This window comes from Pristiophorus japonicus, chromosome 26, assembly GCF_044704955.1.
Source record: "Pristiophorus japonicus isolate sPriJap1 chromosome 26, sPriJap1.hap1, whole genome shotgun sequence".
Classification (NCBI taxonomy): Eukaryota; Metazoa; Chordata; class Chondrichthyes; family Pristiophoridae; genus Pristiophorus; species Pristiophorus japonicus.
The window spans coordinates 15,557,176-15,573,661 of NC_092002.1; the positions used below are offsets into that span (position 1 = coordinate 15,557,176).

The 16,486-nt window shown below is 40.9% G+C and overlaps 1 protein-coding gene across 5 annotated transcripts in view; it reads right to left on the bottom strand.

Annotated features, from left to right (window-relative positions):
• Nucleotides 1–16,486, bottom strand: part of LOC139239218 (ryanodine receptor 1-like) — a 506,468-nt gene that overhangs the window by 329,616 nt on the left and 160,366 nt on the right. For all 5 annotated transcript variants that reach the window (XM_070867899.1, XM_070867895.1, XM_070867896.1 and 2 more), the window contains exons 27-33: nucleotides 15,137–15,311; nucleotides 13,299–13,507; nucleotides 10,387–10,745; nucleotides 9,279–9,405; nucleotides 5,601–5,761; nucleotides 3,421–3,586; nucleotides 481–567 (exon numbers count right to left, since the gene is read on the bottom strand). In XM_070867899.1, the coding sequence (XP_070724000.1) occupies nucleotides 481–567; nucleotides 3,421–3,586; nucleotides 5,601–5,761; nucleotides 9,279–9,405; nucleotides 10,387–10,745; nucleotides 13,299–13,507; nucleotides 15,137–15,311 (1,284 nt within the window). The remainder of the gene's footprint in view (nucleotides 1–480; nucleotides 568–3,420; nucleotides 3,587–5,600; nucleotides 5,762–9,278; nucleotides 9,406–10,386; nucleotides 10,746–13,298; nucleotides 13,508–15,136; nucleotides 15,312–16,486) is intronic.

A 16,486-nucleotide genomic window follows, 5' to 3' on the forward strand; every position in this document is an offset into this window, starting at 1 on the left:
AACCATGTTGGCTCCTGAGCTGCACAAAGTTTGGGGTGGGAAGGTTTACACTGGGTATTTGAAATCAGATTTAAACCAGCATAAACTAGCATGAACAGGGCTTCAAATATTCCTGGACCCTGTACTCATGCTGTGGGATACTAGTGTATGCATGTCTACTGCTTTTTGCAGAAACTTTAGCACACTACACCCATATTACACAAAAAAAGCTTGTAAGATACCCAGTTGTAATTCCTTTTTTCTTTGCTGTACTATATACATTTACTTTATTTTCAGTGAGAAAGTGAATAGGGAAACAGAGTTAATTGCCAAGACCAGTTTTACTGCAAAGCCACTGGTTTTCTTTATTGTAGAGTCATTAATGTTAAACATGAAACAGAAAAATAATCGTTTCTGAGCTGAAGATCAACTCTGTAAAGCTGGAATAGTAATTCTATATGCAGTTTACAAGCATGTCCCACATCCCAATGTCACACATACCTTCAGCTTTCCAAGTTCAAACTGGAACATATTCTGACTGGCAGGCAGCACAAATACTGCAGGGAATAGCTTCTTACTTGGTTCAACCTTTTAAGCAAAATAAAGAGAAGAGCAAACAGCAATAAAAAGTCTGTGCAACCGATGTCTGTCAAATCAAGAGAGATTCTTGTCTAATTTGTTTTTAAATATACTTCCATGGAATATTTATGCATAAAGCTCATGAAAGAAGCTACTTAGGATTAGATTAAGAAACGTATCGGTATTATAAACTTTCATCCTACTAGTTGGTGACAAAGGATATTGGAGTTCCATCACATTCTGCCCCAGTGCCCTGGGGTACTGATGTTTAACCATCTAAAATGCTGATCTTACAAAATAATGTACAATCCTCTTGATTGAAACATCTACGTCATTTTGTTCTTATTAATAGGTTATTGAATATAACTAACCACACTTGGCAAGACTGCTGAATTCTGATTGCTAGGCCACTATTCTTTCAAACACAGTTAAGAATAGCTCTACACAATTGAAGATGTTCTCTTATGATGGGCAGTGCCTCACAATACTCTACCAACCTGAGCTGACATTGCCAGTTTCTAGACTCAAAAAATTCTGATTATGTTTGTTTCCCTCAAACTTTGAGCGATGATTTAATAGCACAAATGTTATTTTTATACATCCTGTAGCAAAAGATCAAAGCCACTCCAGTTAACATCAACTTTGTATAGTGCTCTTAAGGTAACAAGAGACAGATCAGGTGGAGTAGAATTAGGAGAGGGCAGATTTTGAGGAAGAGGAGAGAATGGAAAGTGGGATATCCCTGTAGTAACTGTGCAGGGGTAGGAGAAGAAACTATTGCTGGAGATATGCTAGCTCTGTTGGGCCAAGTAGGAATGGAACTAGAGATGAATGATTTCCGCAAGGCGAGGAGGTCAGGAAGGATGGAGTGACCTGCCATGTTGAAGAGCCATGGAGCGGTCAAGGAGGACAAGGGATGATGCACCTGGATGCATTACAGCCCATTAAAGAAAATGACCAGTCATGAACAATCTTTTGAGGAAGGAGCTAAAGTAGTAGACAAGGGAATGTCTATGGATGTAGTTTATACGGACTTCCAAAAGGCATTTGATAAGGTGCCACAAGCAACTGCTAGCTTTGGAAGGAAGTGACTAGTGGTGTTCCACAAGAATCTGTGCTGGGGCACCCACTATTCACTATGTTTATTATTGACGTAGATAACACAATAGAGAGCCATATATCCAAGTTTGCTGATGACACAAAGATTGGTGCTATAGGAAGTAGTAGACGTGACCATAACATTACAAAGAGACATTCATAGATTAAGTGAGTGGGCGAAACTGTGGGAGATTGATTTCAATGTAGATAAATGTGAGGTCATCTGTTTTGGATTAAAAAAAGGTTAGATGAGAGTATTACTTAAATGATGAAAAGCTAGGAACTGTAAAGGTCCAAAGAGATTTACAGATTCATCTATGCACAGATCACTAAAATGTATTAGTCAGGTACACACAAAAATAATCAAAAAGGCTAATGGAATGTTTTGCTACAGCTATACAAAGCCTTAGTTATATCACATTGGGAGAATGGTGTACAGTTCTGGACATTGCAGGACAAAGCTTCTGGCTGGTAGGAGAAGGCAGAAATTCTGAAAGGGAACAGGATTTTTGCACTCAAAAGAATTACAATTTAAATTAAACCCAAATATCTTGCAAATTGCTAAATACTTAGAAATCACCTTAAGAGGAGAGTCAAGGCAACAATCCGCTGCCATCTGCCACATTGCAAGACGATCAGCAGGTCGGAGCCACTGCAGGGGGCAGCGTGCGGCGGCCCGGCCCGGAAATCGGCGCGGTCACAGCCTACAAGACCATCAGCAGGGAGCAGTGTGCGGCGGCATACCACTGCAGGGAGCAGCGCGAGCTGCTGCAGGTGGGAGACGGCTACGAAGCCAGGTCGCTGATTGCAGCGCAGGCAGGCACAGCAGGAGGGGCGAAGGAGCGGCAAGAGTTTGTAGAGGGAAGTGACCAAGGTCCAGGAGAAGCTTGAATCTGGGGCCCAGAAGAAGTGAGGGCCCAGGGGCAGAACGGGCCAGCCCACATTGCGATATGTGTGTGCAGCAGAGCTGGTTTCCAGTTAATCTTGGGTAATCCTTGCCACTGGACCAAGACCTAGCTCTGTCAAGCCCGTGTGGTGGCTGGTGTGCAACGGTCACCCCACGTTAAAAAAATCCAAGCACAGGCATCTTCCACCCTTCACGATGTAGTTCGAGATCTGGAATATTAGGTCCTTCATTGAAACACCTGTGAACTCATCCCTTTTTGGCATGGAAGCAAGTCACCCTCGCTTCGAGGGACTGCCTATGATGATGATGTAAAGTTCTGGGCACTGCATCTTAGAAAATATATAATAGTCTTGGAAGGATTCATCAGAATGTTACCAGGGATCCAAGGGTTAGATTATAAGGAGAGATTACATAAACTAGGCTTGGACTCCCTGAAATAAGGGGTGATCTGATTCAGGCTTTTAGGATGATGAAGGGAATTGATAGAAAGAAACTTTTCACTGGTCGGGGAGTCTAGGATAAGTGGACATAAAATCAGAGCCAGGCCATTCAGGAGAGAAGTTCGGAAACACTTCTTCATGCAAAGGGTGGTAGAAGTGTGAACTCTCTCTCACAAAAAGCAGTAGGTGCTAGCTCAATCAATAATTTTAAATCTAAGATCAAAAGATTTTTGCTGGACAAGAGTATAAAAGGAAATGGAGCTAAGGCGGGTGGATAGGTAAGATATAGATCAGCCATGATCTCACTGAATGGTGGAACATGCTCCGGGGAGGGGGTTCCTAATTGTACATATGTTATTGCATGAGTAAAGCTTGATTTCCATATCTGCTCATCTGTTGACAAAGAACCATCATTACCTGGTAGTAGGTGTTGATGTCTTTTCCATTAGCTGTGAAAGTCATGAGACCTGTAGCCAAATCGACGAGGCAGCCAATATCCAGATCAACATTACTGCGGCTTGCTTGCTGGGTGTTGCTACTAAATTCACCTCCCCAGACCATGTAACAATTGCTGCGCTTCATACTGTAGAGAAAACAAAAGCATTAACAGTACACACATACCTTGGTGTTGCTATAAAAATGCAACATAATAGTGTCTTACTGTACATTCAAAGTCCAAAAGTTTAACATTGGTGAGAAGCAAAATTTGATGCTAAAGTTGGAGTGTAATCAGGTATGAAGGCCTGAACTAACTCCAAAGCGAAAGGAGTGAGAATACCACTTCCAACGAGTCTCACTCTTTCAGTGTCAAGTCGTGCACTTACACTATAACTGCACCGTTTATGCAAACTGCTTCACACTGATGCTACAGTTTCTGATGTGAATGCACTGTTAGTGCCTCTGTGAGAGTTGGATTGAAAATAAATAATTAGAACTAATTTGGGTGGTCTCCAGCCAGTTCAAAATGCTTGCATGTTCACAGCTAAAAAGACTGCCTCATAACCTTACAGACAGCTAGACTATGCAGAACTGGTAAACAGAACCTACATTACCCTAAAGAGATTGAGTTTTAAGCACAAGATCATATTTGGAATTTCACTTTTTAGTTATGCTTATTCTGAAATCACACAAAGGATTTTTGCCCCCTATAAAGTAATTGTATGAAACTACCTGCTCAGTTTGACAGCGTGCTCTTCATTGTAAGGAAGATCTTAGCTTAGAAATGATTATTGGCAATATTCAGTTACAAAAGTCAGCTTGAAGCTGCTTTGATTCCATAGTGGCCCAACTCATCATCTACTCAAGGAGGACAACCACTAGTTGGTTCTTAGACAATTGATAAATACTGGTTTGAACTTTTTCTAGGTGGGTAGTAGGTACCAGGAGTTCCTCATGAGCGGCATAGTGAGCAATACCATTCGCCATTAATTTTTTTTTTTTTTTTTAAATAGTGCTTTAAAGCACAATTGCTTAAATTACTAAAAACCCATGAGTGTATTCAGGAATAATATGAAAAGTAGTTTGAAATTTGTAAATAATGCACAATATTATGACATTTTAAAATATAGTGTGTGCTATCCTCAGTAAAATAAACCAGTAAGACTGCAACATCTATTACATGATTAACAACGATTGCTTCAGTAAAGTCCTGCAATACCAAAAGTAACTATGTACCTTTACACATTGCTGGTAGAATACTTGCCAAAAATGTCTGTTTACAAACCAGGAGCAGTACTTCTATATAGTATATAGAAGGTTTCAAGGTTGAAGTTAAAACGAGATTGACAAATCATTAGATCAAAATTTAAGTTTAAGAGCATAAGAATTAGGAGCAGGAGTAGGCCATACAGTTCCTCGAGCCTGCTCCGCCATTCAATAAGATCACGGCTGATCTTGCACCTCAACTCCACTTTCCCGCCCGATCTCCATATCCCTCGATTCCCCTACTGTGCAAAAATCGAGCGATCTCAGTCTTGAATATACTCAACGACTAAGCATTCACAGCCCTTTGTGGTAGAGTATTCCAAACGGTGTTCAATATCCTACTAATATCAACCAGATCTTCCATCAACCAGATACCATCATTATCTTATTACTAATTCTATTTTTCTTATTTTGTATTTTTCACAAATTAGGTCAAATAATTCTTTATGGAGTTAATATTTTTCAATATTTAACTTTTTTCAAACTGTATGAAAAAAGTGTCAGGCAAATACCTTTTCATACCTTAATTTATTTAGAGATTGGTTTGATGTCATTATCTAGATTTTGCCACAATTGTTATGCATTTGTGTTACTAATTAGAATTAAAACAATGAGGCTGTTACTTCGAGTGAAATGAGTCAATGGACTATATATAAAGTATGCAAATGAAACAATTCTACAGGAAACAATTATAGGTTTAAACCTTGAAGTAATATAATTTATGCATTTCATTAAATAAGTGATTTATTAAAGCTGATTATTGAATTGGATTTGGAGTGAAAAGGTTCAGAATTTACATCTAGATCATAATTTGTCTGCAAGAAACAAACAGGAAAGTGCTCGGTAATTTAACATAAGCTACTTTATAAAGTTGACTGTATTAACTCAGATACCTGTCATGGACTTTTCCTTGGTCATCTCCCACCGACACCGTGACTGTGCGGACTTTGGATAGATCAAAGTTGCCGTCGTATTGATGAAAGTCTGGGGTTACCCAGCCAACCCACACTCCGGTTGGTTCCTGCCCAGCAAATATCTTCACAGAATAGTAATACTGCCAGAAGGAAACACTAACATTAGAAACTAGGACTACTAGATCATTAGGGTCTTGGTTGCACTGTGGGTGAGGTCTAAAAAGAAACAAAGACTTACATTTATATAGCGCCTTTCATGACCACCAGATGTCTCAAAGTGCTTTACAGCTAATTAAGTACTTTTTGGAGTGTAGTCTCTGTTGTAATGTAGGAAACATAAAAGCCAATTTGCTCCTAGCAAATTCCCACAAACAGCAATGTGATAATAACCAGATAATCTGTTTTTGTTATGTTGATTGAGGGATAAATATTGGATAAATACGGAGATAACTCCCCTGTTCTTCTTTGAAATAGTGCCGTGGGATCTTTTACATCCACTTGAGTGAGCAGACAGGGCCTCGATTTAACGTCTCATCCGAAAGACAGCACCTCAGAACTCTGAACTCGCAACTCAACGAGGTTGTGTTCACATCTCACCATAGAATTGTAAAACTGAATTGAATAGGTCAGGCGATTTGTGGGTTCGCACCTGGAAAAACTGGCTCACTAATGTGCTCCACAGAAAGGAACCTTCCACCCTTATGTTGTTTGGCCTATATGTGATGTGTGTGGCAGTTCCTTAATCCCCTGCAGTGGCAAGTTGGTGGAAGACAGCTCACCACCACTTTCTCAGGGCAACCAGAGATGGGAAATACATCCTGAACTAAAACTAAAAAAAAACACTTGGATTGGGGAACGGCTGTAAGTGCTGGGTCCATTTTTTGTTCCCAATTTTTTTCAGGTGTTTTCACTTTGACATGGGGACACAATATGAAAATGTGTTGGCAATGCAAAAGAGGTGGTTTGTCAAACAGCAAGGTGGACTTTGAAATACTTCAGGAGGACATCGATAGATTAATGGAATAGGTCGACAGGTCTAGATGCAATTTAATATGGAGAATTATATTTTGGAAGGAGAAACAGGGATACGGAGCACGTACTCAATGGAAAGATGCTAAAAAGTGTAGAGGAAAAAAAAGAGACACCGAGGGGTGCAAATGCATAATTCCTTGAAAGCATGAGTGCAAGTAGATAAAGTAATTTTAAAAGATGCCAGTAGCATTTTGGGATTTATAAGTATAAATATAAAGTACAAGAACAAAGAGGTAATGGTAAATTTATACGAGGCAATAGTTAAACCCAGGTAAAGTACTCTGCCGTTTTGAACACCCAGTTATAAGAACACAACATAAGAAATAGGAGAAGGAGTTGACCATTTTATCGCTCGAGCCTACTCCTGCATTCAATAAGATCATGGCTGATCTGAAAGGACTTTAAAGCCAGAGAGAGCCGACTGCATTGCTTCACCAGGATGACACCAGGGAAAAGAAACTTCAGTCTTGGGAGAGACTCGAGCAAAGAAGCTTGAGGAGATCTAATGTAAGTATTTTAAATTATGAACAATCTTGATAGGGTGAAACTATTGCCTTCTGTTGAGGAGTTAGCGACAAGGGGTCATGAATGTAAAATTGTCACTAATAGTGTGGTGGAGAGGTTGGAAGTATTTTTTTCTTGCAGAGTGCAGCTGGCACAGAGTTGTTGAAATAGAGCCAACTACACCTTTTACAGAACAAGTGGAAAATATTTGAAGCAGAGGAAGATACAGAGCAATGGGGGGAGCAGGGCAGTGGAATTAGTTTTGGATTGATCTAGTAAAGAGTTATTGCAGGTGTCGTCATGAGAGCAGGTAAAGAAGCCCTAGAAATAGTGGATGCATTGGTCATCATTTTCCAACATTCTATTGACTCTGGATCAGTTTCTATGGACTGGAGGGCAGCTAATATAACACCACTTTTTAAAAAAGGAGGGAGAGAGAAAATGGATAATTATAGGCCGGTTAGCCTGACATCGGTGGTGGGGAAGATGTTGGAATCAATTATTAAAGATGAAATAGCAGCACATTTGGAAAGCAGTGACAGGATCGGTACAAGTCAGCATGGATTTATGAAAGGGAAATCATGCTTGACAATTCTTCTAGAATTTTTTGAGGATGTAACTAGTAGGGTGGTCAAGGGAGAACCAGTGGATGTGGTGTATTTGGACTTTCAAAAGGCTTTTGACAAGGTCCCACACAAGAGATTAGTGTGAAAAATTAAAGCACATGGTATTGGGGGTAATGTATTGACGTGGATAGAAAACTGGTTGGCAGACAGGAAGCAGAGAGTCGGAACAAATGGGTCCTTTTCAGAATGGCAGGCAGTGATTAGTGGGGTGCCGCAGGGTTCATTGCTGGGACCCCAGCTATTTACAATATACATCAATGATTTAGATGAAGGAATTGAATTTAATATCTCCAAGTTTGCAGATGACACTGAGCTGGGTGGCAGTGTAAGCTGTGAGGAGGATGCTAAGAGGCTGCAGGGTGACTTGGACAGGTTAGGTGAGTGGGCAAATGCATGGCAGATGCAGTATAATGTGGATAAATGTGAGGTTATCCACTTTGGTGGCAAAAACAGGAAGATAGAATATCATCTGAATGGTGACAGATTAGGAAAAGGGGAGATGCAACGAGACCTGGGTGTCATGGTACATCAGTCATTGAAGGTTGGCATGCAGGTATAGCAGGCGGTGAAGAAGGCAAATGGCATGTTGGCCTTCATAGCTAGGGGATTTGAGTATAGGAGCAGGGAGGTCTTACTGCAGTTGTACAGAGCCTTGGTGAGGCCACACCTAGAATATTGTGTTCAGTTTTGGTCTCCTAATCTGAGGAAGGACGTTCTTGCTATTGAGGGAGTACAGCGAAGGTTCACCAGACTGATTCTCGGGATGGCAGGACTGACATATGAGGAGAGACTGGATCAACTGGGCTTGTATCCACTGAAGTTTAGAAGAACGAGAGGCGATCTCATAGAAACATATAAAATTATGACGGGATTAGACAGGTTAGAGGCAGGAAGAATGTTCCCGTTGCTGGGGAGTTCCAGAACCAGGGATCACAGTCTAAGAATAAAGGGTAAGCCATTTAGGACCGAGATGAGGAGAAACTTCTTCACTCAGAGAGTGGTTAACCTGTGGAATTCTCTACCGCAGAGAGTTGTTGAGGCCAGTTTGTTAGATATATTCAAAAGGGAGTTAGATATGGCCCTTACGACCAAAGGGATCAAGGGGTATGGAGAGAAAACAGGAAAAGGGTACTGAGGTTGAATGATCAGCCATGATCTTATTGAATGGCGGTGCAGGCTCAAAGGGCCAAATGGCCTGCTTCTGCACCTAATTTCTATGTTTCTATGTTTGTCAGCTCAAGGGCACTTGCAGGGAAAAAAAAAATCTGACCTCATAAACTATGTAGTAGGACTTCTTAGAGTGTTGTTAATTTAGATAGCTTAAACATATTTCGAAATCAATCATAAAATATTTGCTGTCTTGTGAATAATATTCGCAAGTGCTTTGTGACTTCAGGAATTTTCATTCCCGGTCAGTAGCCCTGAATGGAATGAGTTTCTTGTTTCTGTCATTCATAAGACTGTAATTCTTTACTGTTTGCAGTTTATTATTTACCGTTGTTGTGTTCAAAATAATCTCTGGGTCATCCCTGTCATCTGGCACAACATCCTGTATTAAGCGGGGAACAGTTGGTATAACTGGTGGTGCAGCAATAAAGGCAGGTTTCTTCTTGAATAAGAACCTAAAATGCAGCAGAAGTAAATAGATCATAATATGGACCATGTCTTCAAACATTAAATTGTAAATAGCAGGCCATCAAAACTCAACGGCCTAGAAATTCATTTTGGGTGGTGGCGTAAAACGAGCTGTATCGGATCAGCAGCCCATTATACGCAGCGCCCGATATTCCGTTCCACTGCAGTCAATTGAACTAAATATCAGGTGCTGCGTACAATGGGCGACCGATCCAACACCGGCCATTTTACATCACCGCCCGAGAGGAATTTCTAGGCCAACATCACTTAAAGTGGAAGGAAAATATAGAGAAGTGTTAAAAAAAGATCACAAAATTTCTGTTTCAACGTTTAAAAAAAAAAAATTGCATTTTTCTCTTCTGCGAGGAGATCCGTGAGGCCAGGTCTCTCTTCCTCAGGCCATTCTAGCATGTCACCAACAGAGGGCAACGCCATGTGTTCTGGAGCAGAAACATAGGCCGGAGATGTTCCCAGGTGGGCCGCGACCTCCAAGATAGGGGGGAAACCCGGGATACCACATAAGAAACCTCTGGCAAAAAGATAATTGCACATGGAATTAAGGGGAATGGATAGAGAGATGGCTAAAAGGTAGAAGCAACAGGTAGGGATAAAGATGCGGCAAAGGGTAGGGATAAAGATGTGGCATTCCACAGGGGTCTATGATGTGCCATTTTTATTTATTATACATAAATAAATGGACTGAGGATTTGAGGCAACAATATTGAAATTTGCTAATGACATCAAACTGGGAGAGGGTGTGACAAATTGTGTCGAGGATTTTGCTAGATATGGATTTTTCTTGTGGAATCATATTTTACTGATCTATAGATAACCTAAAACCCTTTCTTTGGCTCCTGAAACCGACACAACAGAAACATGCAGCTAGCAACTAGTATTGGTTGCATTGCTCTGCTTTGCTCATCTCAGCAACCCTCTCGATCTACCCTGAGAACCTTAAAAATACGAACCTTGTTTTGGGTTTACTTTTCTCAGAGGAGGAATCTTTATCATTCTCGGTCTTGGCCAGCTCAATGGGTGCTTCCTTCGAGCCCTCCTTTTCATTGGCAGGTTCAGTTTGAGTCCGGCTGGCTGACTTTTTAAGAACTTCAAACTCTGAATCCACATCAATATCTTCCACTTCTTCTTCCGGGATTGTCATTCTGGTCAATGGTGTAGTTCCAGGGGTGCATTTGAATGAGTCATGGAACTCAACAGGCATGCTGAGTCGGAAGAACAGCATATCAGTATTGCTGTTCTGAGACCCAAAGGTTTTATGAAAAACTTTCAAGCAAGGAGGGTTGTCAATTGTTCCATCAATTCTTGCAACCTGTGTAAATACAGATAAAATGCTCAGGAGAAATAATTTCACAATTAAAATCAAGGAAGTCAATACAACAATGCAGAATAACTTGTCTTCTGATATAATTAATTCTAATCCGTACTTAGGACAATTTTTCAAACAGCACAACCCAACTTCACTTTCAACTAACGGCTGTTACCCACAGCTTAAACTCCAATCATATTGACGAGTCAGGACTATCGTCAATAGTCATACCAATTACACAAAAAAAAACTGCGTACAGTTCTAGCCACCTCATTACAGGAAAGATGTGATTGCACTAGAGAGGGTACAGAGGAGATTTACAAAGATGTTGCCAGGACTGTTGGAATAGAATGTTGGCCTTCATTGCGAGAGCGATTGAGTACAAAAGCAGGGAGGTCCTGCTGCAACTGTACAGGGTATTGGTGAGGCCGCACCTGGAGTACTGCGTGCAATTTTGGTCACCTTACTTAATGAAGGATATATTAGCTTTGGAGGGGGTACAGAGACGATTCACTAGGCTGATTCCAGAGATGAGGGGGTTACCTTATGATGATAGATTGAGTAGACTGGGTCTTTACTCGTTGGAGTTCAGAAGTATGAGGAGTGATCTTATAGAAACATTTAAAATAATGAAAGGGATAGACAAGATAGAGGCAGAGAAGATGTTTCCACTGGTCGGGGAGACAAGAACTAAGGGGCACAGCCTCAAAATACGGGGCAGCCAGTTTAAAACCGAGTTGAGAAGGAATTTCTTCTCCCAGAGGGTTGTGAATCTGTGGAATTCTCTGCCCAAGGAAGCAGTTGAGGCTAGCTCATTGAATGTATTCAAATCACAGATAACTAGATTTTTAACCAATAAGGGAATTAAGGGTTATGGGGAGCGGGCGGGTAAGTGGCGTTGAGTCCACGGCCAGATCAGCCATGATCTTATTGAATGGCGGAGCAGGCTCGAGGGGCTAGATGGCCTCCTCCTGTTCCTAATTCTTATGTTCTTATGACTGTAGAATTTTAACTATGAGGAAAGATTGGATAGGCTGGGGTTGTTCTCTTTGGAAGAGAGGAGGCCGAGGGGAGACTTAATTGAGGTGCATAAAATTATGAGGGGCCTAGATAGAGTGGATAGGAAGGACCTGTTTCCCTAACTAGGGGGCATAGATTTAAAGAAATTGCAGAACGATTAGAGGGGATTTGAGGAGAAACTTTTTCACCCAGAGGGTGGTGGGGGTCTGGAACTCACTGCATGAAAAGGTGTTAGAGGCAGAAACCCTCATCACATTTAAAAAGTGCTTGGATATGCATTTGACGTGCCTTAACCTACAAGGCTACGGACCAAGAGCTGGAAAGTGGGATTAGGCTGGACAGCTCTTTTTCAGCCTGTGCAGAAATGATGGGCCGAATGGTCTCCATCTGTGCTGTAAATTTCTAACCATAAAGCTAAATATACACTCATTCAAACATAGGGAAAATCCAATCAAAATACAGATCTGTGCCAGAGAAAGGGTGAAAGAACTACGAGAAAGATTTACATTTCTATACATAGAAATCACAACACGGAGACAAGCTGTTGGGTACAACCAGCCCAAGTTTATATTTATCCTAAACATGGGCAGCAGTCTCAATACCATGTGCCCACCATTTTTTCATATCCCTTTATCCCCCTTTTTTTCAAACAAGCTATCTAACCTATTCTTAACGTTGGAATAGTCTCTACTTCAATCACTACCTCCAATGGTGGATTCCACTGCCTCACAACCCGCTGTGTGAAAAATGTTCTCCTGCTGTCTATCCGAAATCCCTTGCATATAATATTATATATTGATGTCCATTCATTCTACACCTCTCAATCAGTGGAAACAGTCTGTTTCTATCTGCTCTGTCTCATCCCTGCATAACTTTAAATTCCTGTGCCAAATCACCCTCAGTTCTAATAAAAACAGCTCCAGTTTTTCAAATCTTTCCTCGTACCAGGCAGCTTGTAGAAAAATAAAAACAGGAAATGGTGGAAACACTCAGGCAGCATCTGTGGAGAGAGAGTTAACGGGGGTAATTTTAACCCAACTCGACTGGCGGGACACCAACGGGATCGGGTAGATCGTTGGATTTACGCCCCGCCCGATATTCTTGTCTGTCAACTTCAATGGAGTGTAAAATAGCGGAGTGTAAAACTAGCATTGCACCCGATCCCATCTGCTTCCCGACTGGTGTGTTAGATTAAAATAGCTTTCAACGTTTCAGATCGATGACCTTTCATCAGGAAACATTAACTCTGTTTCTCTCTCCACGGATGCTGTCCGACCTGTTGAATGTTTCCAGCATTTTCTATTCTGTTTCAGATTTCCAGCAGTAATTTTTTTTTTTTAATAGCTTCATAGAGAATCTGTGAAATACCCTCTATACGGTGTCAACATCCTTCCTAAACTGCACACAGTACTCCAATTGTAGTCTAAGGTTTTATATAGATTCACAATTACATTGCGATTACTATACACGGTTGAATCACAACACTAATAAACTACATCACTCGTACACTTAGATAACTTTTACTCCAAACCTTACCTCAACGTGACTGTGGTCTCCGGGAACAGGAACAAACTGAGGCAAGCTTTTGCTGAACCACATTGTGATGTCTCGTTTCATATTTACAGCAAATGGTTCAAAGCCTTCCTGCAGACCACATATGGTGAAATATCTCAGGCTGCTAACATCTTGCCCCAGGTTAATGCGTCCAACTTGAGAAAGGCCCAGGCTGCACACAGGAACGTACCCTGAAAAAGTACATTGTGTCAAATACAACTGGGAAATGAAATGGGAGCAAATTAACTGGGGATGTTGACACATCCTTAACAGCAATAGCGTTCGTCCCTAGATATTTTAAAATATCTATTACAATATAACTTTTATCTAAACATGGCAGGAGGTAGACAGGAAGGATTCAATTTATGCAGACTACCAACTCTGACAGAGTAAGAGTATTTCCATTTTCTTCTGGTTTTGAACAAAAATGAATCATAAAAACTCCAATTTATCTAGTGTTGGAGCTTACTGTAGATGAAATTTAGAAACATCGGCCCGGAATTTGCGGATGGATGAGGGTGAACCAGCAGTGCTCGCCGTCATTCCGCCTTTAAAACTGACCGCAACTGCGGGATTTGGTGCACTGCGCAGGCACATGAAGAAATGCTGAAGTTGCGTCGGTCATTCACTGCTCCGGCACAGGCTGTGCCATGCACCACCCCGCCTCCCCCCACCCCCAGAGCCGGCAATCAATGAAATCTCTCAAATCAGGGAAACGGACGAGAACTTCGGCTCCTCCACAGTAATACCGCTGTTAAATTACCTACTAAAAGTTAGGAGTGTAACTAGGGTTTTAACTGAGTATTAACTGCTAAACAAAGGTTGTGGCCCTGAAAAACTAATTTGAATTTTATGCTGTCAAATTTATCCATTTTAATAAAAAGTTACATTTTTAAGTCTGTTGCTCTTTATTTCAGGTTTGTCTTTTCCCCCATGTGAGAGCCCAATCTTTGTTTTGCTCTCTCTAACATTTTTAAAAAGTTAGAATTTTAAGAGCATACCCACTTCCTTTTTTGCTGTCTGAGAATTCTGTGCTTCGTTTGGTTGCTTAGACAGCCTGTTGACATCACTGCAGCTCGCACGAGGGGATCCCTACTAAACTCCGTTGTTACCAAATACGTGTCGGAAAACCCAAACTATTCACCACAGAGATTGCAAAAACCCTGTGCAAAACTTACTTCGGGGCCAGCGACGAACGCCTTTGCTTCACCGCTGACCGCAAATTCCTGCCCATCATATTTTTAATGCTGCAAGAAAGTGTTCCTGAATCATCAAATGTAGCTCAATAATTTGGATTTGCGATGCATGTATATCCAACACTGCTGATTTACAAGTTACTAACTGTTACAGAATATTAGCAAATATTTGTAGGTTTCATTTTGACATGCTATATCATCCAACTCGAGCTAGAATATACTTATCCTTGCTAAACTGTTCTGACTATTATTTGATTTATTTCTTATGTGGATTTATATATAAAATAAATATCTTGCACTTCTCTTCCATCTTCATCTACAAAAATGGTTGTATGACAATTTCCAATGATTAGTGGTATAAACAGGAATTGGAGAATTCATGACATTCTGGATTCTTTTAGAAAATGTTAATCTTGGTCATTTTGATTTTCCTGCTTAAATGTGACTGCGGTCCTCAAAGGATTAATACTAGTGGCCAACGTTTTTACTTTAAGGTAACTAGGCCACTGTTTTGTACAGGGATAATATTGCGGTCTTGGTATTATTAGAGACATTGTCTAAGCTATTCATCATCTCTAGAATAAGTCCTTCTCTGCACCTTCTCGAATCGCAGCAAGGACTCACCGTCGCCTACTTCGATGTCCTTGAAAGCCAGCTCAGAGCCAGAATCTCTGATGAGCATCTCGCCATTAAGTGTGAACATGATGTTCATTTCATTCAAGTCAATCATACAACCAACTACATCGCCTGACTGCCAGGTACGGCCAAACGGTTCACTCCCTATGTGCCAGCGCTGCCCCTGTAGTACAAAGGATAGACAAAGGACAAGAGAAAAGTTAACACCATAGATGATAATTAGAAGTTTATCTCATTTTTTAATACAATTTTGATAAACTAGCAAATGATTAAATATAAACTGAAAATGACAATCAGAATAGCTTATGGCAAGCAGTGATTTACTGAACGCGTTTCCGTCACAATGCTGCCCTCAAGACTGTTTGAAAGTATTTATAGTCTGTCAAAGCAACGGGTGACCGGTGATTATGCATTTATACACAGGAAATTGTAAACTTAATCTTGGAATGATTGGGCCGAAGATTGAGGCCTCGCCGGGTGCATACGATGTGCACACGCACCAGAAGAGGCCTCGCAAATGCCAGTTCTGGGCGTGCGATGCTCATGTGCCAAGAACCGGCTTTTGCGATCTGTCAAAATTTATCGCACGCATCCTCACAGGAAGGACATCCGCGGGGCAGGGATTGGGCTATTTGCCCAAATCTTGCCCAGCGAATGTCCTTCAAATTGTTACGCGGTAAAAGCAGGCGTATAACCCAAGAGTTTTAAAACATTAAAAAATTAAATGTAATCATTAATTTTTGTACTAAAGACCCTGTCCATTAAGGTAAGTTTATTTTTAACCCCATTAAAACACATCTTTTCAAATAATTTTTTTTCCTAAAACATTTAATTACATTCAATTTCAATTAATTTTAAATATGTGGTGTTTTTTTATTTATTGTGTTGTGTTCCTTGTTTTTGGGGGTATTCTCATTGATAGTAATGGGAGCATGTACAAACGTAATTCCCATTATTATCAATGAGAATACCAGAAGTTCATTGGTGGTCCAGACCCTCGATCTCAAGATACGAATACGCACCTGGAGGACATGTTCCCTTACGCTGAACTGCGAAACTAGGCCTCCGACCGCAACCCTACATTCCTCTGCGACCACCAGGTATTTTTCCGGTCAGAGGCGTTCGCCCGAAGGAAGCCTCCGAATGCAATTTTCTCCCCATTCTGTTATATGCTTAACAAATATTTATTATAAACACTTAAAAGAAATCAGCGGTGAACTCTGTCACTCTGGATTACAAGTTTATGTCACTTTGTTCTGTAAGTTACTAATTAAAAATAAAGTTTAGTTCCAGGTCATGCTGGCTGGGTTAGTGGGATGGACCGGGGAAGGCGGCGGG